This window comes from Eulemur rufifrons, chromosome 14 (assembly GCF_041146395.1).
Source record: "Eulemur rufifrons isolate Redbay chromosome 14, OSU_ERuf_1, whole genome shotgun sequence".
Classification (NCBI taxonomy): domain Eukaryota; kingdom Metazoa; phylum Chordata; class Mammalia; order Primates; family Lemuridae; genus Eulemur; species Eulemur rufifrons.
Genome location: NC_090996.1, coordinates 33770131 through 33794590, shown reverse-complemented (window position 1 = coordinate 33794590; position 24460 = coordinate 33770131). Strand labels below are relative to the sequence as shown.

Below are 24460 nucleotides of genomic sequence, written 5' to 3'. Positions count from 1 at the left end.
GGCTGGTCTCGAACTCCTGAGCTCAAACGATCCACCTGCCTCGGCCTTCCAGAGTGCTAGGATTACAGGCGTGAGCCACCACGCCCGGCCAATAACTACTTTTTTAAATGCAATGCTCCTTAATCTATGAGCAGTGAAACGAATCTTCATCTAAACCATAAAGTGGAGCCATCATAAGAGAGACTGGCTTTCCTTCCTATGTGTCTGGGGCTGGGAAGAAGACACCGTGTCAAGCCTTGTGAACTAGAAGAAGCAAACAAGCTTAGAATATTTTACACTGAAAGTTTGTAACAACCTGCAGAAGCTCCTCTGATTGGCTCTTTCAAGCATCCCTAAATACTCCTCCTAGGAGGAGGGCAAGCCAGGCCAAAGAGCGATTAAGCCCCAAAGAACAGTCAGGAAAGCTCCACAGGACCAGCCCCAGTGCAGGTCAGTGGAGGCAGAACGCTTAGAAGCTGAGCACACATTCAAACCCTGAGTCCCTGAGCAAACTGCTTAATCTCTGCATCTTAATACCCTCTTCCGTAAAACAAGAGTAACAATACCCCAGAGTTAAAGATAAAAGTCAGACTGGGGCACCTTGTGCTATACAGACTAGTTATCTTATTATGTTAATACTTTGCAGAACAATTTTACTCTAAAAATTTCTTACCTTTAAAAATTCACCCATCAACCAGCCACTCTCAGATCTACCAGTTTTCATTTAGAGTTTATTCTAGTGCTTACCAAATGTACAATTTTCCAAGTTGTTAGCAGGACATTTTGTCTTGCGCTAGTGTTTTTGATTAGTCTGCTATACTCTGTCCCCTTGACTACTTTTTCTCATCCTATTTCTGTCCAAACACATCGAATAGCTGTTTGGGTGAAGGGAGAATTGACTAATTTCTCTTATGTCATCCACCAATCCAACACATATGAATATGTGTACAACCAAATATGCTAGGTGTGGCTTTTTTAAAAGAGGGGGTGCATACACACCCATACCATCCCTCTTCTGGTCACCACTGACTGTCACCATCTTTTCCCATTCCCTAGTTCAAAAAACTGACAGGCCAAGCAACATGGCTCATGCCTGTAATCCTAACACTTTGGGAGGCTGAAGCAAGAGAGTGGCTTGAGCCCAGGAGTTTGAGACCAGCCTGGTCAACACAGCAAGACCCCATCTCTACAAAAAATAAAAAAATTAGCCAGGCACGGTGGCACATGTCTGTAGTCCTAGCTAACTGGGAGGCTGAGGCAGGAGGATCACAGCAGCCCACGAGCTGGAGGTTTCAGTGAGCTATGATGACACCACTGCACTGTAGCCCAGGCAACAGAGCAAGACCCTATCTCAAAAAACAAAACAAAACAAAACAACAACAAAAAACCTGACAAAGGGGAGTCTTAAGTCAGGCAAGATTACTGCAACACAGCACAGCTATGCTTTCTACACACCAGTGTCCCAACACATGGGTTGAGCAAGAGCAATCTGAATCACAGGAAGTTCCTAAGGTTCAAGATTAACAGCTATCACTTCTAATCCCAGGTAAATTCCCTTCTCTCTGCCAGTCACGAGGGGACGCGGGAGAATGCAAGGCTAAGGGCTGCGTGAGATCTGCAGGCATCCTGCTTCCACAGGGCCTGTGCCCTTAGCAGGAGACTTTCTCAACACGTATCAAGTAGCAAGTACAACCTGCAGAATTCCATAGCTAGGAACAAGAATTTTCTCTGTTTTGGGGCTTCCTGGTCATGAATTTGGAGTCCAGCCTTTTCATTAAGCTGATCTGAGGAAAAAAAAAAGAAGAAGCTACAAGCCAGGCACAGTATCTTACACCTATAATCCCAGTGAGGATGAGGCAGGAGGATCACTTGAGGGCAGGAGTTCGAGACCAGCCTGGGCAGCATAGCAAGACCCCATCTCTAAAAATAAAATAAAATAATTTTTTTAAATTAGTGGGGCATGGTGGCACATGCCTATAGTTCCAGGTACGCAGGAGGCTGAGGCAGGAGGATCACTTGAGCCCACCAGTTCAAAGCAGCAGTGAACTGTGACCACACCACTGCACTGAGGTCTGGGCAACAAGACCCCATCTCTGAAAAAAAAAGAAAAAGAAAATAAAAAGCTATAACCTTCAACATTTCTATAATACTTATAAAAGGCTGAGGAGACCCAGTGAGGAATAAAGAAAATAGTAAGGACCACAACCAAACTCAGCCAGCCTCAGTCAACACAAGGTGTTTATCAAGCAAGGTAACAAAGGACATTCACTTCTAGACTAGGAAACTCAAGTATGCAGTCTACACACAGAGACTCTGTTCAAGTGAGGATCACTTGTAAACTCTCAAAGACAAATGGTACCCACACATATTCTAAGACCCATTCTGATTTATCATTATCAGAAATCAGCATTTCACCTTAAACAAGGAGTGAGCTATTACCAGGTCCTCTGAAAAAAAAAAAAGCTTTTCATTTTATAGAATCAAACACCAGGTAAGTGGCTGAATCAATCTGTCCAGCCAAAAACATTTGAAAACAGTTTTGTTTGAAAAATTCAAAGGCATTAGCCAAATGATCCACAAAACACACCTTTCTTCAGGTTTTCTAAAGTCTCCTCTTTGTCATAATACCTTATTTTTTTCTCTGAATTATATTTAGAGCCCCTAATTCTTCGTATTGACAGAAATGGTTTTTCTGTCAAAACACTTAGAAACCAGTATATCATACTGTCTACTGACCAGAAGTAGGAACCCTTTTACATGCCCATAGATATAATGAGTGAGCTAAAATGATACTGTCACCTTCACATTATAACTGATGAGGCTGTAAGCGCCAGGAAAGCGGGGATCCTGTCTGGTTTGTTCACCACTGTCTATTCAGTGCTTAGCATAAAATGCTTAGTGTATATTAGGCACTCAATAAATGTACACATGCTGAATGAATGACATGAATTACAGAGAAGATCACCAGCTAGAGAAAATATAATATCAATTTTAACAAACTTGTTTAATCAAAGATATAAGGCAGTGAGTAATCCTAACATTTATTACTATTTTCTGAAAACAGAAACAGAATTAAGTGATGAATCCTCTTAAGTGTCACACTGTTTACTCATCTTTCTCTTTACACCTCTTTTCTGCTGCCTCTTCACCTTCTAGGTGACCGTGCAGGTGTATTTCACTCTATAGCTACATCTCAGCATCAATTAACCTCAATCCTAAAATTGAGGCAAAGATTAAATGGCATAATGTAGAATGAGCAATGGCGGTGTGAGAAATAAACAATGTAAGAGTTCAGATGCTGTTTTGTGATATGTTCTTATTTCTCTACTTCCAAGTATGAAACTCCCCTCCCACATACATTTTCTCTTCCCCACCCACTCTTAATTTCTCTCCTGCATCCCTATTCTAGGCAAGAAAAGTCTTCTTTCTTTAGATTTTTTTTTAGAGACAGGGTCTCACTCTGTTGCCCAGGTTGGAGTGCAGTGGCCTGAGATTTTCTTTCCACATTACTTGTTGTGATTTTGTGAAGGTCTTCCTTCTGTTTCTTGGCAGACAATTCCTAAAATCCTTGTAAACTCTAAAGTGATATCTTTTTGTATGTTAATGAGTTGCCTGATGGCTGCAGCTCCTAGGTAGCTTCAGGATGGGGCTGGTTACAGAAAAGACCAAGGCATGATTAGGGGGTCAGGACTTTCAGCCCATCCCCAACCTCGGGAGAAGGGAGACGGGCTGAAGGTTAAGTTGATCACCAATGGCCAATGGCTTAATCAATTATGCCTACATAATAAAGCCTCCATAAAAACCCAAAAGGACTGGGCTCAGAGAGCTTCCAGACAGCTGAGCACTAGTTTCTAGAAGGTGAAACTGGGAGGCCCTGTCATCTGGTATTCACTGGTATCCTCTGTAATGTCCTTTACAATAAAAAAACAGTAAACGTGTTTCCCTGAGTTCTGTGAGCCACTCTACCAAACTGAACTCAAGGAGGGGGTCTTGGGAACCCCGATTTATAGCTGGCTGGTCAGAAGCACAGGTAAAACAACTTGGGGCTTGCTACTGGCATCAGAATGGGGGCGGTCTTGGGGACAGAGCCCTCACCCTATGGGACCTGATACTACCTCCAGGTAGACAGTATAAGAACTGAACTGAATTAGAGGCCAGCCAGCTGGTACTCGATGCAGAACTGATTGCTTGCTTGGTGGCAGGGGGAACCCCCACACATCTGCTGTGTTGATTGTTAAGTGAGAGTATAGGAGAAACTGATTTTTATTTTCTTCCTATATCCTCAGACTTGTACTATAATCCTGACTACTCAAATGCTTCTCTTAAAACTTTCAAAAGCTAAACACTTCTATTCACCTATTCGCCTACTGTGGAAAGACTTTCAAAAAGATTTTTTTTAAGAGACAGGTCTCACTCTATCACCCAGGCTGGAGTGCAGTACAGTCATCACAGCTCTCTGCAGCCTCAAACTCCTGGGCTCAGCCTCCTGAGTAACTAGGATTATAGGCACACACCACTATGCCTGCGAAAAGAATTTTTAATTCCTAAGTCAAAACTAGATACAGAGAGAGGTATGCACGTTAATTAGCTCAGTTTAGACAATCCACAATGTATACATATTTCAAAACATCATGCTGTATATGATAGATAATATAATTTTTGTCAATTTAAGAAAAACCAAAGTGAAAAAAACTGGATACAAAAACTTGATCCAACAAGAGCAAAGCGTCCTAGAAAAGCTCACATCTAAAGACGAGGACTTCACAGAGTGGCAGAGGACCTAAAGATCATTCTAGACTCGCTCAGTGTGCTTACTGATATATTACTAATTAGACACTAACAACACAGGAAGTGCAGTCTGGTACAGTGAGAAGAGTACCCAGCCAGGTCCTGGTTCCAATGGCAGCTGTCACCAGCAACTTCCTCCCTGTGTGTGCCTCCACAACTCTACAGCAGAAAGGAAAGTAGCACTCGCCTCACAGAGTCCTTGATGAAAGAATTAAATCATGCTGAGCCTCGCATACAATAAGGACTTAGTAAATAGCAGTCACTATTATCACTGTCAACAAGCCCATCTCCGAAGGCAGCTTGTAAGAAGTGACCTAGACAACGCCCAGGAAAACCCCAGCACCCCATGCCCGGTACAGGGCCCGCACTCAACACTTACCATTTTTCAATAGCTCTCGTCATCTGTGGCAATTCTAATAGAATTAAAGCTTACATTGCTTTAAAAATTCTTGTACAAATAAACAATGGAACAACTCTACAACAATGGAGAGTGGAAATACAAAAAAAAAAAAAAAAAAGGGAAAAAAGCACTGTTTTATTAACATTTATTCCATTTTAAGTAATTCTAATCTAGGCATTTAAACAAGTTCCCCGAAAGACATCTAATCTTTTTTTTTAATGACTATTAGGAACTAATTAAAGCAAATTCCTTCGAAAAATCTTCTGTAATTCAGCCTTCTTTTATGCAAATACACACCCCCTAATTAGCACAAAATAATGAGGTTTTACTTCATTCAGAACAGTGACCTTACATTGAGTAGAAAGTCTTGCCCCTCCTCAGAATCGCTAGGCCTGGCAGTCAGCCTCCCCACTGCCTGCCCTGAGGTGGCAAGCAAGTCACTGTTCTGGGCCTTCACTCTGTGCAGGGCTGACTGGGTTTCTCTGAGATCTCAATGAAAGTCTGCTTCCCCAGAGGATTATAATCAAACTAAGAAGCCCAGGAACACCAATTCTCACAGCCAAGTGGAATACAGGAGTCAAAGAAAGCAGGAAAGGCTTCAGATAAGAGGCAAACTGTGAGCAGAATTTTAGAGAAAGGACGCTGAGGAAAGAGAAACACTCCAAACTGGCAGGAATGGAAGACAGCAAGCTAAGCAGGCACGAGCTGGTTGTTTTGCTGTAGCGAGTTGCACGGAGGAAAAACTCCATGACGGCAGGATTCCCTCAGTAGGTATGAATTCGATGTAGTGGGAAGGGCCTTCCTGCTGTTGATATGTGGACCGGATAAGGTAGGAAAGACCCCACTAGAATGCTCTAAACGAGGAAGATCACCGTTAATATCAAGTTAAATATCACTCACTGCCAGGCACAGTGGCTCACACCTATAATCCCAGCACTTTGGGAGGCCAACGCAGGAGGATCACTTGAGGCCTGGAGTTTGACACCAATCTAGGCAACACAGCAAGGCCCTGTTCCTACAAACAATTAGCCTAGCATGGTGGCATACACCTGTAATCCCAGCTACTCATGTGGCTGAGGTGGGAGGATCGCTTAAGTTCAGGAGTGCCAGCCTGGGCAACAAGAGTGAGACCCTTTCTCTATTTAAAAAAAATCATTTATCATACAAAACACAGTATATGACAGTATTAAAGGACAAAGAATAAAATCCAAATCCTAGCCTTAAATCTAAATACAAGTGCTGTGTTGAGGGCTATAAGACAATTTGGTTTATTAAACCCAAATTTATAGCTGAAATATGTGATAAATATTCATGTTACAGAGGGACATAGCCAGGGGGACTTTTTTAGATGGAAACCTGCTTAGTAAGTATACTTAAATATTTAAACATCATGAACTACAAAGTTTGAAGTGAAGAGAAGGAAACCAATAGCATTGGATGAAACTAATTGAAATAAAACTATGGAACCTTAGAAATTATAATGTAAATAAGGGGGTAAGAATCTGATTTATAGAAATGCATTTTATATAATTTTAAGAATAATTCTACCTAGAAAAGGTAAAATCTACTTTGCATGATAAATTTTAGCATTTTATTGTAAGCTACTGTTCCTTTAAAAAAATTTTTTTTAGGCCGGGTGTGGTGGCTCACGCCTGGAATCCTAGCACTCTGGGAGGCCAGGGCAGGAGTATTGCTTGAGGTCAGGAGTTCGAGACCAGCATGAGCAAGAGCGAGACCACCCGTCTCTACTAAAAATAGAAAGAAATTATCTGGACAACTAAAAATATATAGAAAAAATTAGCTGGGCATGGTGGCACATGCCTGTAGTCCCAGCTACTAGGGAGGCTGAGGCAGGAGGATTGCTTGAGCCCAGGAATTTGAGGTTGCTGTGAGCGAGGCTGACGCCACGGCACTCTAGTCCAGGCAACAGAGTGAGACTCTGTCTCCAAAATAAAAAAAAATTTTTTTTAGCATTTTATTTTTTTCATTCCCTAATGCACTTCATGGCCACGATGCATCAGGTATCAAAAAAAATATCTTGTTTCATTGAATGTTTGCTATCTATCTTCTATTTAAAGAGCCCCAGACAGTCCTGACTATAAGTTCTTTGTCACATTGAACCCTAAACTATCTTGGAAACGCAGCCAGCCTATTTTTATTTGGTGCACTTACAAGTAGCAGGGAAGTGCCACCCCCAGACAGCTAAGACAACTTTAAGTTTCTCTGACCAGTTTGTGTGCTGCCTCTCTCAGCCCCAAAGAGTGGGTACAATGGTGGGACAGAAGGTGGCTGTGAGCAGTAGCTGGTAGGCAGCAACACAAAGTCAGGAGAAAGGGGGAAACTGCGTGTTCTGGACATGAAAGCAGACTTAGAGTCAGTGTCCAAGACATAGAAGTGTATGGGCTATCTGAGAGCCAAAAAGAAGAAATAGATGCATTAAGTCCAAAAAAAACACCATAAAATTAGAAATAAATCAGAAATCACTGAGAGGCACAACATGATGAACAATTACAACCTGAAAAACAACTCGAAAATTATTCATCACTAGACTATGTTAATAAAGAATATACACAAAACAGTGATGTCTATGCTGAGAATACGTGTGCTGCTTTTAAAATTTTAAGACTTTACGGATCGTTTGAGCTCAGAAGTTCGAGACCAGCCTGAGCAAGAGCGAGACCCCATCTCTACTAAAAATAGAAAGAAATTATATGGACAGCTAAAAAAAAATATATATAGAAAAAAAAAAAAAATTAGCCGGGCATGGTGGTGCATGCCTGTAGTCCCAGCTACTCGGGAGGCTGAGACAGGAGGATCGCTTGAGCTCAGGAGTTTGAGGTTGCTGTGAGCTAGGCTAACGCCATGGCACTCACTCTAGCCCGGGCAACAGAGTGAGACTCTGTCTCAAAAAAAAAAAAAAAAGACTTCACCAACACCCAAGCTCTTGAAGGAAAATTTGATATGATCAAAATTACAAATGCATATGCCTTTTAAACCCTAATTCCATTTCTAGGAATCTGTTCTATAGATTTACTTATACACATAACTGTACAGGGCTATTCATTAAAGCACTGTTTGTGAGAAGACAAGATTGAAAATAACCTAAATGTCCATCAGTGAGGAGAGAATTAAATCAATTATGGTATATCTCATATAGGGAATACTAGGCAACTATAAAAAGATAGTAAGTTATGCGACCATATGTATAGTACGCTACCCCAGTTAAGAAGAAAAAGGCAGAAAGGGGGAAGAGGGAGCTAAGAACAGACAATAGTATCTGCCTCAACATAGAGACACCCTGGAAGAGAGCACAAACTATCCCCAGGAGTGGGGGGGGCGGGGACTAGGTGGAGGGAGGCCCTCTCTCTACAGCTTTAGTCCTGATTTTTTGAGACATGTGAACTATTGGTTTAAGTAATTAAAGAAAGTGATTTTTTAAAAAGGCAGCCCATGACCCCCTCCCAGGAGTGTCCTGGACAAGGTGATTAACTTCAGCACCAGGTGCTAACACCTAGAATGGTTCCAGGTTCTCCACTTTCCAGCTGGTGTGTTTACTGTTTGAGGATAAAATCTGAAATGGGTTCAGTATTAGTTAAAGTATTTTTAGTGTTCAGATAAGCTTACAGGGCTGGACAAGAAAAGGCACTTTAAAGAACTTTTCAAAAGTAGTATTTTTTCCGAAAGGAATGTGACAATCTACATGCAACATTTTGTACCCCATATAGTAATACAATAAACGTTGCTCACGTACAGAAATCTGACATTATTTCAAAAATACTCAAACATTAGTTGCTGTTAGGTCTTGTAGCTTTCAGCAAATCAATGCAGAAACCTCTAACATAAAGATTATGTTTAAAACGGAGCTTATGACAAAGGAAGTAATGATTGGACATCACACCAAAACACAATCCCCCGCCCCCCTTTTTTTTGTGAGACAGGGTCTCACTCTATTGCCTAGGCTGGAGTACAATGGCATCACCCTAGTTCACTGCAACCTCAAACTCCTGGACTCAAGAAATCCTTGTGCTCGGCCCCCTGAGTAGCTGGGACTAAGGCAGAAGACCCACACCCAGTTAATTTTTTGTAGAGACAAGGTGTCACTATTGCCCAGGCTGGTCACAAACTCCTCACCTCAAGCGATCCTCGTGCCTAGGCCTCCCAAAGTGCTAGGATTACAGGCATGAACCACCCTGCCCAGCCACATTTTCTTATCTCTGGATGGCACCTCTTAGGTAATTTGCACTTTATTCAACTAATTCTTGCTAGAAGTCTAAAGATTTTGCAACAAGAATTAATCAAAACTGTTTCTTACTATACAACAGATTCTCCTAACCATAAATACAAAAAAGAAAAAAAAAAACCCATAAATGTATACCTCGCAAAAAGATGTTTTGCTTTTACCTACTTTTTCATTATAAAAATAATACATTGGCCGGGCGCGGTGGCTCACGCCTGTAATCCTAGCACTCTGGGAGGCCGAGGTGGGCGGATTGTTTGAGCTCAGGAGTTCGAGACCAGCCTGAGCAAGAGCGAGACCCCATCTCTACTAAAAAAAAAAATAGAAAGATATTATATGGACAGCTAAAAATATATATTAGAAAAAATTAGCCGGGCATGGTGGTGCATGCCTGTAGTCCCAGCTACTCGGGAGGCTGAGACAGGAGGATCGCTTGAGCTCAGGAGTTTGAGGTTGCTGTGAGCTAGGCTGATGCCACGGCACTCACTCTAGCCTGGGCAACAGAGTGAGACTCTGTCTCAAAAAAAAAAAAAAAAAAAAAAAAAAAAATACATTTACAGTTTTTGGTTTAAAAAAGAAAAAATCACTCAGAAGAATTTAAAATGAAAAGTAGAGAGCCCTCAAAACATCCCCAGCTCCTCAACTCCTGAGAAACAATTTCTCAAGACTTCCTTCTAGAAATTTCCTACATATACAGCAGTATATATTTTTTTACCCCTAAAAAGGATCTAATCATCACTTTTGCTCTCAATCCTGACTTTTTAATTTAATGATCCTCAATCTTATCTTCCCCTCTTAAGTATCCATCAGGCTCCTTCTCCCAGATCTGCAATGGCAGGGGAACGCAACTACTTTCTGATGAAGCCTCACTGATTTAACCCTTTCTTTTCTAAAGTGACTTTTGGGTCATACTCAGTGTTTTCCAATCTCTACAATAATTAACTAAATTAAAGAAAAGGTCTAGAGTTAATATGAATGTGCTTAGAAGTCCTACCAAGCAAGAAACTAATTTTTACTTTATCTGATTGGTGTCAAAGTAGGTTTTTAACCTGCAGGTATTTATCTACCAACTAATAAGGTGGGTAACAAAAACCAGAAGTTTTAAAAATCTTTTCTAGGAACTGAGAAACTATAAACAGAACTTTGGTGTGAGCTGGCTACACCACAAGTGTTTTGGTTAACACTAACAAAACCCCTAGTATTCTTTGACATGATGCAAAATTTTTGAAAAACTTCAATTCTTCCCATTCATATAATGTAGTGAAAACACTGAAATCATTTTGTGTTATTTATCTAACTGCAGCACCATTTTACCATTAAAAAAAAGGACTTTCAGAATGAAACCTGCACTTCTAATATTAATAATATCAACCACTCTGAAATATTTATCAGTCCAAAATGCGTTTGTAGGGGAATAACATGTATAATGAGCTACTTAGGGTAAAAAACTATGCACAGTAAATCTCTAGAATGATACCTAAGAAACAGCAAACACTGGTCGCCTATGGGGAGGGGAACAACTAGTGACTCCAGAAACAGGTAAGACAAAGGTTTTTCATCAAATATTCTTTTCACTTGTTGGAATTTTGAACCACATGACTACATTACCTAGTCAAAAGAATTTTTAAAAAACCTTTTAAAGAAAATTCTCACGTTTGTACAAAAATTTTCTAATATCTTAAGAAACAACACTAGTTCCAATTCCTAAGTTGGTTTTCACAGGGCCCTTTTCCCCCAAAAAATGAGGCTTGAGGAGGGGAAGGCAGTTGTCAACTCTCTCTGCAAATTTGAGCTTGGATAGAAAAATACACCTTGGGAAGAGCTGATCTAGACTTCTGGGAAACAAATCACAAGAGCTTCCCCCAATTACCGTGCACATGATGGGTTTCTTAAAACTGTTTTTTAAGCCCTGAAAGGATGACCCAGACTCCTTGGTGTGACATTCAAGGCTCTCAGTGACCTTACCTCACCTTCAGATGCCCAAGCTGAGCCCTCACTCACCCTGCTCATTAGCACTGGTGTCCTTCCTCTGACAAGTGTCCCCGACCACCAAGCCTGAAACATCTGGTTCTTTCAGACACTGATCTCAGTTTGGAATGACACAGGCATGGGTGGAAGACTGCTGGACGCCCACCCGTAACACTCACTCAGAATTCTGAGAGGAGCAGCTTCTGCCATCACTGTTATCACCAGGGCCTAGCAGAGTGCCCCACACATTATGTGCATCTAAATATTTGAATAAAAAAAATGAAATGGTAGAGTTGAAATTGGAGCCCAGGCCCAAAAAACTCCCCCAGAGCAGGACCACACCATTAGCCTCCACCTTCTCAGAAGTAAAACCATGACGCCTCCTAAATCTTGATAGCCCAGTGAATGTAAACCAAAAACACAACTGATTTGCAAAAACTGTTACATGATCAAGAGTTTATACCTCTAGACCTTCACACTTGTTTTTTTTTGGTTTTTTTTTTTTTTTTGAGACAGAATCTCACTCTGTTGACCAGGCTAGAGTGCCACGGCGTCAGCCTAGCAACAGCCACCTCGAACTCCTGGGCTCAAGCAATCCTCCTGCCTCAGCCTTCCGAGTAGCTGGGACTACAGGCATGTGCCACCATGCCCGGCTAATTTTTTCTATGTATTTTTAGTTGTCTAGCTAATTTCTTTCTATCATTTTTAGTAGAGGTGGGGTCTCGCTCTCGCTCAGGCTGGTCTCAAACTCCTTGAGCTCAAATGATCCGCCCACCTCGGCCTCCCAGAGTGCTAGGATTACAGGCGTGAGCCACCTCGCCTGGCCCTTCACACTTGTTATTCATGCTGTTCCCTATGTCTGGAATAGTTTCACCTGCCAGCTCCTATCCATCCTCAGGTGTCAGTGCTCATGTCACTACCCCCAAGTGGCCTTCCAAGACCCTTCAGAACAGGCTCAGTCCCTGTCCGGTGCCCCAGTCTATGCACAGTACCTCCCCTCCAAGATCACACACCACTGCAGTTACCTGCTCAGGATCCCATGAAGGCAGAGACTAGGCGTGTCATGTCCCTACTAGATCACCAGGGCTTACACCACAGTGTAAATCAGTGAATAATCCTGAACAGAGTGAACTAAGCCATGAATATTTTTGAGAGACCACCTTTAAAAGATGGTCTTTTTTAAGGAACTTAGGTCATAAATATCTTAAAGAAAACTCTAAACAGGATAAGTAAATGTACTTAGAACTGTGTAGTCTGATACACTAGCCACTAGCCACAAGTGGCTACTTACATTTGCTTAATTAAAATTAAATAAAATTTAAAATTTAGTCCCCGAGTCACACTAATCACACCTCAAGTACTCAGACACCACGCCTGGCTCATGGTCCCAGCACTGTGCAGCGCAGAGAGAGACAGATCCAACATCACACAAAAGACTACGAGAGCACTGACCCAGAGATTTCCACGAGAACACAGGCGTCTCAAACAAAGGGATGTCCAAACCCACTCTCTTACTGTTGGGAAGACAAAATCAGTTTTCCCTTAAACCTTCAGAGTCTCAGAAAGCATCAGCAAAAGCTAAAACACTGGATTCTCTCTCAATAATTCAAATGATTCCCTCAGAGATTATCAAGAGAAGTTCAACTCTGGGCAGGCTGTGTTCTTCAAACAAAAAAACGATTCTTTGAAGACCAGCCTGAACAACAGCAAGACTGCATCTCTACAAAAAATAGAAAAGATTAGCTGGACATGGTGGTGCACGCCTGTAGTCCCAGCTACTTGGGAGGCTGAGGCAGGAGGATCACTTGAGCCCAGGAGTTTGAGCTGTGATGATACCACTGCACTCTATCCCGGGCAAGAGAGTGAGACTCTGTCCCACATCCCACCCCCGACCAAAAAAAAAAAAAAAAAAGATTCCAACAGTAGTAGAGAATTAACCAAAATGACAAAACCTATTAATATTTTATGTCTCTTTATTATTTTCAAAGAAGATTATTTACTGAATATATAAATAAAATTTAATGTAAAGATATCCACAAATTGAGAGGAAAAAATTCTTTGTCCATCATGGGATAATTTTTACTAGTAAAAAACATAAATCGCCATATCTAAAATATCTACGAGAACAGAAAAACAGTAACTTCCATTGAAAGAATTTCCTATTATAGAATCTGCAGGAAGAGAAAATTCTCCTAATACAGCACAGAGCCGAGTCCGTCCCTTTCGAGATCAGCGGTAGCTGATCCAAGGAGGAAATGAAGCTTCACTGGTATTTCTTTCAATCAAACAACCTGACTAAACTGGACAGTGATCCCAAGGCTATCTTCTCCCCTAACTCTGTTTTCTAAAAAAAAAACCCTGTTTACAATTTCTCTGTAGTCACTTTTCCCTTTTCTCTAACTCCTAACTTAAATCAAGCCCTTGTTCTCAAACAATAACTAGAAACAGTTCCACTTAGAGTTCAATTTTCCAATAAAGAACAGCTGAAGTGCAAAGACTAAGTAAAGTGAGTCAAACTATTACCCAGTTTGTAGGACGCCCGAATTTTAGCTCTTAATTCATTCTTTTACAAACTGGTTCCAAAGCTGCACCAGAGCTGGTACCAGAAGGGAAACAGGCAGCGCAGCAGCTTCCGGTTTACTCAGTGAGAAGCTCCCACGGGCCTGGTTCCGGGTCAGGCTACATCATCCCCATCCTCACTGGCCTGAGAGGCGGGTGATGTCTAGTACTTTCCCATACAATTAAACAGTAATAGCTGCCCAACCTGCTGTATGCTAGGCACCACAGCAGACCAATATACCAAGCTAATCAATGTGGGCAGAAATGGAATAATGTAGGGAAAAAAAATCCCTTTTATTCATTTTTTTTTATCTGAGTTTTATTTTTAGAGACAGTGGTCTCCCTATGCTGCCCAGGCTGGAGAGCAGGGGCTATTCACAGGCACATTCATAGGGCACTGGGGCCTTGAACTCCTGCCTCAAGCGATACTCCCACCTCAGCCTTCCAAGTAGCCGGGACCTGCACTTGGCTAAAAATCTCTTTTGGAGATCAAACACACGCACACACAAACATATCCTGTCCCCCAAAGCTCAAATGCGAAGTCACTAGCCCAAGTCACAGAGATGACGAGCTGGGAGCCGGGGTTCAGCGTCCACTCTGAGCTAAAGCCAGGGCTCCCTCCTCAGTACGCTGCCGGCCTCCAGTATAAAAAGCTCTGACATTTCCTTCAACTCTGAGTCATAGTTAGAAGGTTCTACTTTTAATCAGGTGACAAATACTCAAAATATTTTAATCCAAAGGAACTGGGTCAAGCTCTTATAGTCCATAATTGTCAAAGCAAACCCTAATTATTTTGATAGATTTCTATAGCTCCTGAGTGTCACCATTCAGCTTGTAATCAAATACCAAAATCTGCTTAAATGTCGTACATGCCTTCTCTACAAGTTATTATAAAGAACAGTAGCTTATTTTTCTTTGTATTTCATTGTCTATTCTAACAATAAAGTTAAAACATGTATAGGTGGTAGTTTTGATATGAAAATACAAACTATTTGGGGGGAAGAGAATTTTTTGAATTATAAAAAGAATTTGCTTTATAACAGAATTGTACAACCCCATTAAACAGCTCATTTTCTCTGATTATAGATTAAAAGTTTGATTTAGGTGCAACCGTAAGAAATACCTACTGTATATAGTAAGGTACAGGCATATTAGAAAGAGTGGCAAATAAAGAGGTTTTCAAACAGTAGCAGACAGGACACCTAGAAATGGGAAGGAGAGCCAGATTTAGTCAAGTGGAATTATTTCCACCATTAGATTTTACTATTCTTAGCAATGGTTCAACTAAACATTCTTTTGATTAATGGAAATGAAACACGGGGGAAAATGTCACACGGGATGATATCGAAGTATTTCTTAAGGGTAAGTTTTAAAAAGAATTTGACTTTTAGACACGGATCTCAAAAATAGCCTTGCTTCCTAAATTTAGAACCAGAAAATACCCTAAAGGCAGTTTTTTAAAGACAGCAACAGTCATTATCTATACTGTCTAAGAACCTTTTTAAAAAAACAAAAAGGGGGGCCACTCTTGCTCACTTCCATGCCTTTCACACCCCTTCTCTGTGCGCCCTCACTCAAATCTCTTCAAGTCAAAGATGGAACCTGACCTCGCCAGGGTGCATCTACAGGACCCTGTGTGTGGCCCTACTGTAGCACTCCTGTCAGGGGACCACAGCCCCCAGAGAAAGTTGGATGTGCAAAAGCCCCTGACAAGTACCGGTGCAATGGCTTACATTTGTACATCAATGACTCGTTGCAATGTGAGAATTTCCCTAAAGGCTAAGCTTACGACTGAATTGCGAAGGCTGGCATCCTTTCCCCAGTTAAAGCAGGAGCTGCGGACAGCCACAGCAGACTCGATGAGCCCGTGAGAAGTGGAAGGCATCCCGAGGAGGGGTGCATCGGGAGGAAAAGACCTCAGAGTGGGCTGAAGGGAACACCAGGCATGTGTGCTGAAAACCAAAGGGCATGGCCAGGAGTTTGAGAGCTTACTGGAGACTGTCTGGAGAGAACCAGAACTGAGATGCAATCCACCAGGCTGTGATGCCACCACAGGAGCCAAGAAGCACCATGTCACAGCCAGGTGCTTCTCCCAGCAACCCAGAAGGCATGGAAAACATACTGGCTTCCCTGGGCTGGCTCAATAAGAGGACCCACCAAGTTACTCCTGGTAGCCCAAGCCCCCCTGCCTATCCCAGAGCCTGCCTTGGTGCTGCCCCCAACTCAGGCATCCAGCCCTGGGCTTCCGCACACGGGACATTCAGGAAACAGCGGGGGAATAAACGAAGGCTCCTCAGATTGCCTTTTCTGACTCGGGCATTTTACACTTGACTGCATTTTGTATTCTTTCCTCAAGTTTTGCCTCTAAGTCTTATCTCATCAAGATAGTTCTAAGCTACTCAAAGGCATCTATCAGAATCCTTTGTACACCGCTACTCCTTAACAGGTACCTCAAAGTGATTTATAATATACACAGTAAAGAAAAAGAATCACACACTTGTTTGCTACTTAAACAGGCCATGGAATATACTTCGAAACTATCAAGAATTTTCAGGACACATGATACCACTGAAGTTTTTGTAACTTTAAAATGTCATGGCCATCATGTTCCTATTTAAAAAAATACAATCCAAAATGGAGGCAGAATCAATGGTATTGATTACAGAATTCCTGGCTATCTATCTGCTGAGAGGCTACACTGCAACAGATGTGCCTCCACATGGACCTCTGTGGATATGAGCACATGGCTGTTGTCCTTCCAGGACTACCGAGAAACAGGTCTCAGCGCAATCAGACTAGCACTCCCAGGAAGCCCCGCAACTACGAGGCACACCCACTTTCTCTGGTGACTCCAGGGCCAGCTCCCGTTCACTGCGCATTTACTCCAGACCAGGCACTTCTACACCCCGGCGCAGGCTACCAAGACGGGAACCGTTATTTCCTCTACTTTACAGATGAGGACACCGAGGCTCAGAAAGCTGATGTATGTGCCCCAAACACCCTCTGGCCCAAGCACTCCTAAGGCCAGCCAGGCCGGTCGCTGAGCGAGAGCACACACGCATGGAGCTCAGGATCAGGGAAACAGAACAGATCCAAAGACCGGTGGCAATTAGCTTAAACGTAAAACTTACAAGAAGAATACGAGAACTTTGAAGGGCAAATACTTCATATTCTTCTACCGATTCCCTCAAATCTTTCCTGAGGGCCTACTCTGTCAGGCACTGCCCCAAGCGGGGGAAGACGGCTGTGGAAAAGCTCTCCAAGTCCTCCTGAGCCACTACCTTCTGGTTCCCCAGGAAGGAGGGACAACAACGGCCTGAGGTGATGGAGGAGGGATGAGAAATGCTACCTGGGCCACTGGAGTAAGAGAAGAATAAGATGGCAAAAGGACAAAGAAAAACTTTGTGAGGTGACCTGGCTTCCCATTAAACTCACCTGATTTTAAATAAAGTAGTACATAAAATTGTTAAGGGGAACAAAAAAGACAGAGGGAGATTCCTAACAGGCGTTGAAGTGCTCCGAGAGTCTCATGCTGCTCACTTGGGCTTCACTTTGCGGCGCTCAGAAAACCTGTGCTGCTGCTGGTTTCCTTAAAGCCTTCCTAGCAGGCCCAGACTGGGGCAGTCCTGTGCTCCCAACGGGTGCTCCGAACATTAAGGGCCGCATTACATCAGGCTCACCAAACTGCAGCCCACGGGCCAAATGCCCGGATGCCAGTTCTTGTAACTAAAGTTTTCCTGGAACACAGTCATGCCCACCCGTTTGCTATTGTCTATGGCTCCTTTCTGCTAACATGGCAGCATTGAGTAGCTGCAACAAGAGACCATATGCCCCACAAAGCCAAATATGTACTCTCTGGCCCTTTGCAGAAAAAGGTTGCAGACCCACGTATTACATAAAAAAGGAATCTAGGGTCAATTAGGCTTGGGAATGGTGCAGTCTTCTCTTGAAGACTCACAGTGTCCATCAGCACACTAGGGCTCTAGGAATGCCTACAGTTACGACCAACCTCACTAGAGCACACAATCTTTTTCGAGAAACACCTCTTAGTGTGCCCACTAGTTTCTTGGAATATATGCGAAGTGCTGGTTTGAGTAAGATAAAGAGGTGGTGCCCTCACTACTGTGACCCAAGAACTAAACTGGCAAGCTTACCTAATCTTCAAAAACTCACAGTAAGGTATACTTTGTCTTAAGGTAAGATATACTTCGGCAAAAATCATTTTTTAAAACTATTTCAAATACATTAAGCAAAAATACAAAGTCAGCACTTATGGAGCCCCAAGTAATCACATACCTTGTCACACAATTGCAATGCATAACTTAGAAGCTGTAAAAACACAGCCTAACAATCTAAGCATCCACTTCCAACTGTAGGATTAAGCCTCAGTCCCCTTGTAAGTCATTTTCAATTATGTCTAAGAATTACAGAATCAAATTTGAATGTTACACAGGAGTGAATCTCCATCTTTCAACTGACCACTGAGGCAGCCCCTTAGTGTGACTCGTACTCACCCACCTTCGTCCCTGAACTTCAGATGGAGCCACCTTTGTCACCCCTCTCACAGTTATTCAAAAGTCCCTACTTTTACAAGCAACAACAAAGCAAAGTCATGAAAAGCCCTAGCCCCAGAACTCTCTATGAAAACTTCTACTGCTATTTAGCCAGAACTTAGTGATGAGGTAAGCTAACTTGACATTCCTGGAGGTAAACAGGAACGTGACCCCCCCCCCCACTTTAGACTAAAGATAACACCAGAACCAGAGGGAAAAGGGGGAGCCCTGGCCGCTGCTCCTTGCCACCACAGGTGGTTACAAACTTTCCCCCTAGGGATTCAATTCACTAGCTGGAGTGATGCCATTGAAACCTGCCAAGCATGGCAGGCTCCTGGGTCCCCACTTCAAGCAAATTCAATGTTTACAGATGTAGATTTACAAAATAAATATATACAACTATTTACTTTAACGATCTAGGTTGGTACCAGTTTTGACCCTTGATGTTACTCTCTCAATTCTTGTTTCTCACCTAGAAATTAGCAATAATACTACCTTCCCTTCACAGGATGTTATGAGGATCAAACTGACATGATGGGAAGAAAAGCACTCTGATATGCAAAGTACCGCACACACATAGAAGATCATCATTTGGTTGGTACCAGTATTCACCACAAGCTTTCTTTAAATACGCTTCTCTACTGCATTTAAAGGGATTCACCTTATAAAATATAATCACAACTGCCTAGGGCCACTTATACAGCACAGGATGAAATATACCTATGTTCGATTTTCAGAATGCAGTTTTTAAGAACGTTTTTTATAAATAATCTGTTATGTGCAAATGTTGCCATAAAGCTAACTAAAAAAAAGAAGTCTATTGCTTGCCTGGATATTTATTTCTCTTATACTTTTAAATCATAAATCTCTGCTGTTGAAAGACACTGATATGCTGTTTCAATTTGGATATATTAAATAAAGAAGTTTCCAAAACACACAACTAACTATATACTGGTAATATAAAGTCCCTACTTCTTATAAAGGGTGCCGACTACAGGAAGATTACAACTGTGAGAAAGTGTTTAAGGCTTCAACCTAACACAAGAAAATGCTACTTCATCAACATCTGATACCATCAAATTCTGTGCCACTCCAGAACACTGCTTATCGGGGTAAATAGTACTGTTTCTTCCTTCTTCCTCTCACTACCCTCGTTTGGGGCACATTCTCTATTTCTCCATCATCTCTGCATGTCCTTCCCAGCCTTCAGCAACTTCCACTTGTCATCAGTGGCAATGACATTTATCACTCTGAGACCGCTGCCTGACCTTATTGGGGAGTTCTATGTATACATCAACGCTCTCCTTGATGGACTGCAAGCACCCTGCAGGGAGCACCCTGGCTGATAAGCTCCTGATGTCAGGGACGCTCTTCTCTCAGTTCACTGCTACCCCCCGCACAGACACATGTAAGTGGCACCAATGGCCCCACAGGCCATTCTCCACAGTCCAAGTTGCTCCTGATTCTCAGGCTGCCAAAGCCACCGCCTTCCCCTCCTCCAAACCCCTCAGCTCTTCCCAGGCACAGAGGTCGCCTCCCTCAAATTTGATCATATGCGCAGGGCACACACCTTGCTCCATCTGGCCCAATTTTCTCCTGGGAGCCTCAGAGACACTTCCCCCCACTAAAATAGGGTTGATTCCCTCAAAAATGTTATTCTCAGGTCTCTCTGTCCCATCTAACTAAAGCCTCCCCTCCTTTGAATGTATTTAATGTAAATACTTCATTTTTAAGATCTCTGTCCATCTCATTACTCAGTACCTTAGACTAGCAGTTACTCCAGACAAGGTTGTTCCTTGTTTGATGTGCTTGATAATGATCCCTTCCTTGGTCCCCCACACTAACAGACTCTTTCATGATAAGGTGATGGTGATGAATATGTAACAGAGGACCCAACTTAAGTATGATCATGACTTTATTCTTTTGATTATTTAAATCAAAGCCATCAAAAACTGACTTTTTTATCCCACATTTGGATAAGTAAAAGAGCCTCTCTGTGCCTTACAATGGTAGAAATTGGGAAGGAAGGGAAACAAGCGGTTAAGTGTGGAAAATCCTTTCTGATAAACTTTGTTGTGATTAGCAGCACATTAAAGTAAATATCTAACCGTCCAATAACAGAAATTACCCCAAAAGGCCATCCTTTTGGCTCCATCTTGGAAACAGCTAGATGTATATAGCAGGACAAGCGTTTTTGTCTTTTATTACTAATTTGCCCTGCCTTTTAAGACAAAATCTACAATAACTTCATTTAACAATAGCACAGTTGCAACGCAGTTCAAGTTACCAGTTTCAGAGGACAAGCGTCAAAGCTGAACTTGTCTGCTACGACCTACTCTCATACATGGGCAAGATTAACAAAGCAATGGAGATCTTTTTGCAGCAAAAGGGCATTTAAACTATAGTCATTTCCAAATTTCTCACTTCAATATGTCAATTTTACAAAATTAATGTCAAACTCAACTTTTTATCTGTTAAAAAGAAAAGCATTAGTGACTTTTATATACCATGAGACTCATTTACTCCTCCCCACTGTTTAATAAATTTTAGCTAGACAAGAAATCTTACAACTGGTTTTTTTTTTTAATCCTTTCTCTCACTTCTACATTAGCTAATATTAAATTAAATGCTACTTTTCATAACTGGATTCCAGGAATTGTATTCAAAATGAAGCCACAACGTTCAAGGTTTGTTTCAAAAGTAGAAATAGATTCTGAATACACTAGTGGTCCAACACAGAAATATTTCCACGAGTTGAACAGCTGCATCTACAGCAAATCTGAAGGCAGCAATGTAATTCAATTTGGATCCATTCATTAGGAACATTTTCAGATGCTGCTACTACAAAACTGTACTGGAGAAATGCAAGCTGCACTAGAGACCTAATTGTTCCCAACAGCACACAAATTTCTATTGCAAAGGTGAGTTCTGAAGGGGGAAATACAACTAGCTTGAGTTACCCTGAACTAGCCCAGAAAAACTCAGAATTACTGAATGAATAGAAAAGTAAAATACTTCTCTTAGGCACCTGACATGAATACCTAAGAAAGTTTCCAGGGAGGCTGTTAAATGAACAAAAACAACAACAACAACAAAAAGGATTTATTCAGTGTTTTGCTAAATTTTTTTTTAATTGGAATTCCTACATCCCTTGACATAATTTTTTGTACATCTACACTGTAAAAGCAACACAAGCTCAAATGGAGACTGCAGCCCAAATGAATTCAAAAATCTGCTGTTTAACTTTCTTTTAAAGTTATAGATGTAAATGAAACACATCACAGCAACTTTGATGACATCTTGCTAACGAAGTTTCGGGTTTTGAAAAATGAAATGACTAGTTGACCAAAAAAAAAAAAAAAAAGTGTTTTCAAAATAACTTCTAAGCACCTTTCCAAGGAACACATTCCCAGAAACTTCTCAGTCGTAACTCGCAAGCTGGCGGCTGCTAGGAGTGTCCTCCGATTGCAGCGCTGAGAATGGGGTGCCAATCCCGAAACACATCGAGTTACCTTTCGCAGCAAACCTTTCTTTCCCTAACCATTAAAGGGACCCTCCGCTGTCATTCCTCTAGACAGCCACGCGTGTGTCGACACACGGTAGCAGATGGATGCGTAGGGCATTTACCAAACAAAATCCACACGCTCCACTTTACTTTTCCCTCTCTCAGAGTGCCATTCGGTTTCCACGCGAGGAGGGTATCAACTCCCGGGAAGCCGAGCGCACCCAAGCATGTGCTGCCCCACTCGGGCCCAGTGACAGTCCTGCGACAAACTTCCAGCCCTCTGGCGGGGGTCGAGAAGAAGGGGCTGCGGGGCCCGCTCCACACGCCGCTCCCGAGCTCGGGTCCTGGCGACCGCGACCCCCAGACGCCCGGGCACTCCCCCTCCGGGGGACAACCAGCCAGCCCCAGCCCCGGCCTCCCCCGCGCCCCGCCGGCCCCCTCCTCACCTGTGCTGTCATTCGCCGAGAAGCCGGGCGAGCTGAGTTTGGCTCGTTTGGGGTTGGGCGGACCGTCCACCAAGTTCTCGGCCATTTTCACCTGCTCGCGAAAACAGCCCCGAGCGCGGGCGGCGGGGCCGGCGAGGGCCCGGGCGGGGGTCGGGGGCCCGGCCGGCTGCGAGGCAGAGCAGCGAGCGCGGGCCGCGAGCAGGCGGGCGGGCGCCGAGGGAGAGGGAGGGCGCAGGCCGGGTGGGGGAGGCGGCGGCCAAATCTCAGCCACAGCAACAGCGCCCCGCAGCGCTCACCGCCCGCCCCCGGCCGCCGCCGCCGCCGCCGCCGCCGGCCGCGGCCCCCTCATCCCCTGCCCGCCTCCCGAGCGCGACACTCCGCGGCGGGGGCGCCCCGGCGGCCCGGCCGCCCCCCCGGGCCCGGCTGGCAGCGACGGCGCCCGGCCGGGCGGCTCAGGCTGTCCCCGGGAACATGGTGCCGCCGCCGCCGCCGCCTCGCTCCCCCCCCGCGCCCCACTTAATGAATTCGCTCGAGGCCCGACGACGAGAGGGCTCCGGGCTCCGCTCCCCGCCCGCGGCCCGCCGCCGCCGCCGCCGTGAGGAAAAACAATGCGCCGAGCGGGGTCGCCGCCGCCGCCGCCGCGGCCCCCCCACCCCCCGTTCCGCCGCCGCCGCCGCCGCCGCCGCTGCCGCCGCCGCCGCCGCCGCCGCCGGGCTCCGGGAGGCCGAGCCGAGAGGCGAACGGGGCCGCCGGGGCGGGCGCCGAGGGCCGGGCGGAGCGGGCCGGCCGGGCGGAGCGGGGTGCGCGGGCGGTTGTGGGGCCCGGGACCGGAGGGGCCGAGTAGATCGCGCTCGAAGCCCCGGTCGGGTCCGCGACAAGATGGCGGCTGTTGATTCCTCAATTAAAAAAAAAAGAAAGTTTTTTTTCTTCTCTTTCCAGAGCTGAACGGGGAGGGGGAGGGGGCGGGGCACGCTGGTGCGTCACCCCCCCGCGGCGTCACCACGCACGGCCTCCGCCCCGCCCCCTCCACCTGCGCCGGCCGCAGCGGAAAGAGCCGAGCGCGCTCGGGCGGAAGGGCCGAAGGCGCGGCCGGCGTGCGTGGGGAGGCGGGCGCCGTGCGGGCCTGGCCTGCGGGGCGCCGCGGCGTCGGGGCTGAGCCACCACTTTTGTTCTGACGGCGGCCGGGGGCGAGGGCCGGGGCGAGGGGGCCCAGCGTACGCCTGGCCGCGCGCGGGTCGCGTCCTCAGGCGCGGAGTCGGCGCCGGCCCGGCCCGCTAGTCCCGCTGGGGCAGCTCTGCCCCTCACCGCCCTGCCCGCGGCCCTCCCCGGCGACGTTGGGCGGGGACGGCCGGGGCGACCCCTGCCCGGGCCGCGCCACTCCCCCTCGCCGCGTGCCAGTGATGTGGAACGGCCTCTGGGGATTACAGACCGCCCTCGGCTCCGCGGACGAGCGTGTACAGATGGGGAAACTGAGGCAGGAGGGGTAGAGCAACTTCTCCAAAGTCCCCGAGGCAGGAAGTGGCGGGATAAGGATTCCGTCCGCGGCCCCCAAGTGCAGTGAAGGGACCCCCAAGTGCAGTGAGGGGACGCAGGGATGCCGAGCGCCTGTTCCCAACCCGGAGGCGACTGGGCCCCAGGTCCGACGCCGTCGCCTGCAAGAGGAGGGTCGTGAGCGCTGGCTTCCGGCCCGAGGAGGCCCCCTGCATCAGGGCTTAGGATCCAGACGTTCCAGGTGCGCTCCCTGCCCTGAGCAACCGCCTGCATCTCTCGGGTGCCCCAGACAGTTATGGGACTCTTGAGAGACCAGTACGCGTGACCACTGCCCGCGGACACTGCCAGGAAAACCCAAGGTGATCCCATCTCAGTTCATTATAAACTTGCCCGGCTCTTAGAGGGATCAGCAGCAACTCTGTTTCCTAAGCCAGAAACCTGTGAGTCGACCCTCTTCATCCACGACGCAACCGGTCTCCCTGTGACCACAGCTTTACCTGGGGACACGGCTCCTGCTCCCCAGCCCACCACTCC

At 44.9% G+C, this 24460-nt stretch overlaps 1 protein-coding gene across 2 annotated transcripts in view; it reads right to left on the bottom strand.

The window, feature by feature from the left end:
* The window catches only part of CREBBP (CREB binding protein), a 136970-nt gene extending 113632 nt beyond the window's left edge, over nt 1-23338 (bottom strand). Inside the window, exon 1 of one of the 2 annotated variants that reach the window (XM_069487007.1) lies at nt 22436-23338. In XM_069487007.1, the coding sequence (XP_069343108.1) occupies nt 22436-22520 (85 nt within the window). In that variant the 5' untranslated portion in view covers nt 22521-23338. The remainder of the gene's footprint in view (nt 1-22435) is intronic. The other variant, XM_069487008.1, reaches the window with a different exon arrangement.
* Nucleotides 23339-24460: the final 1122 nt, after the last annotated feature.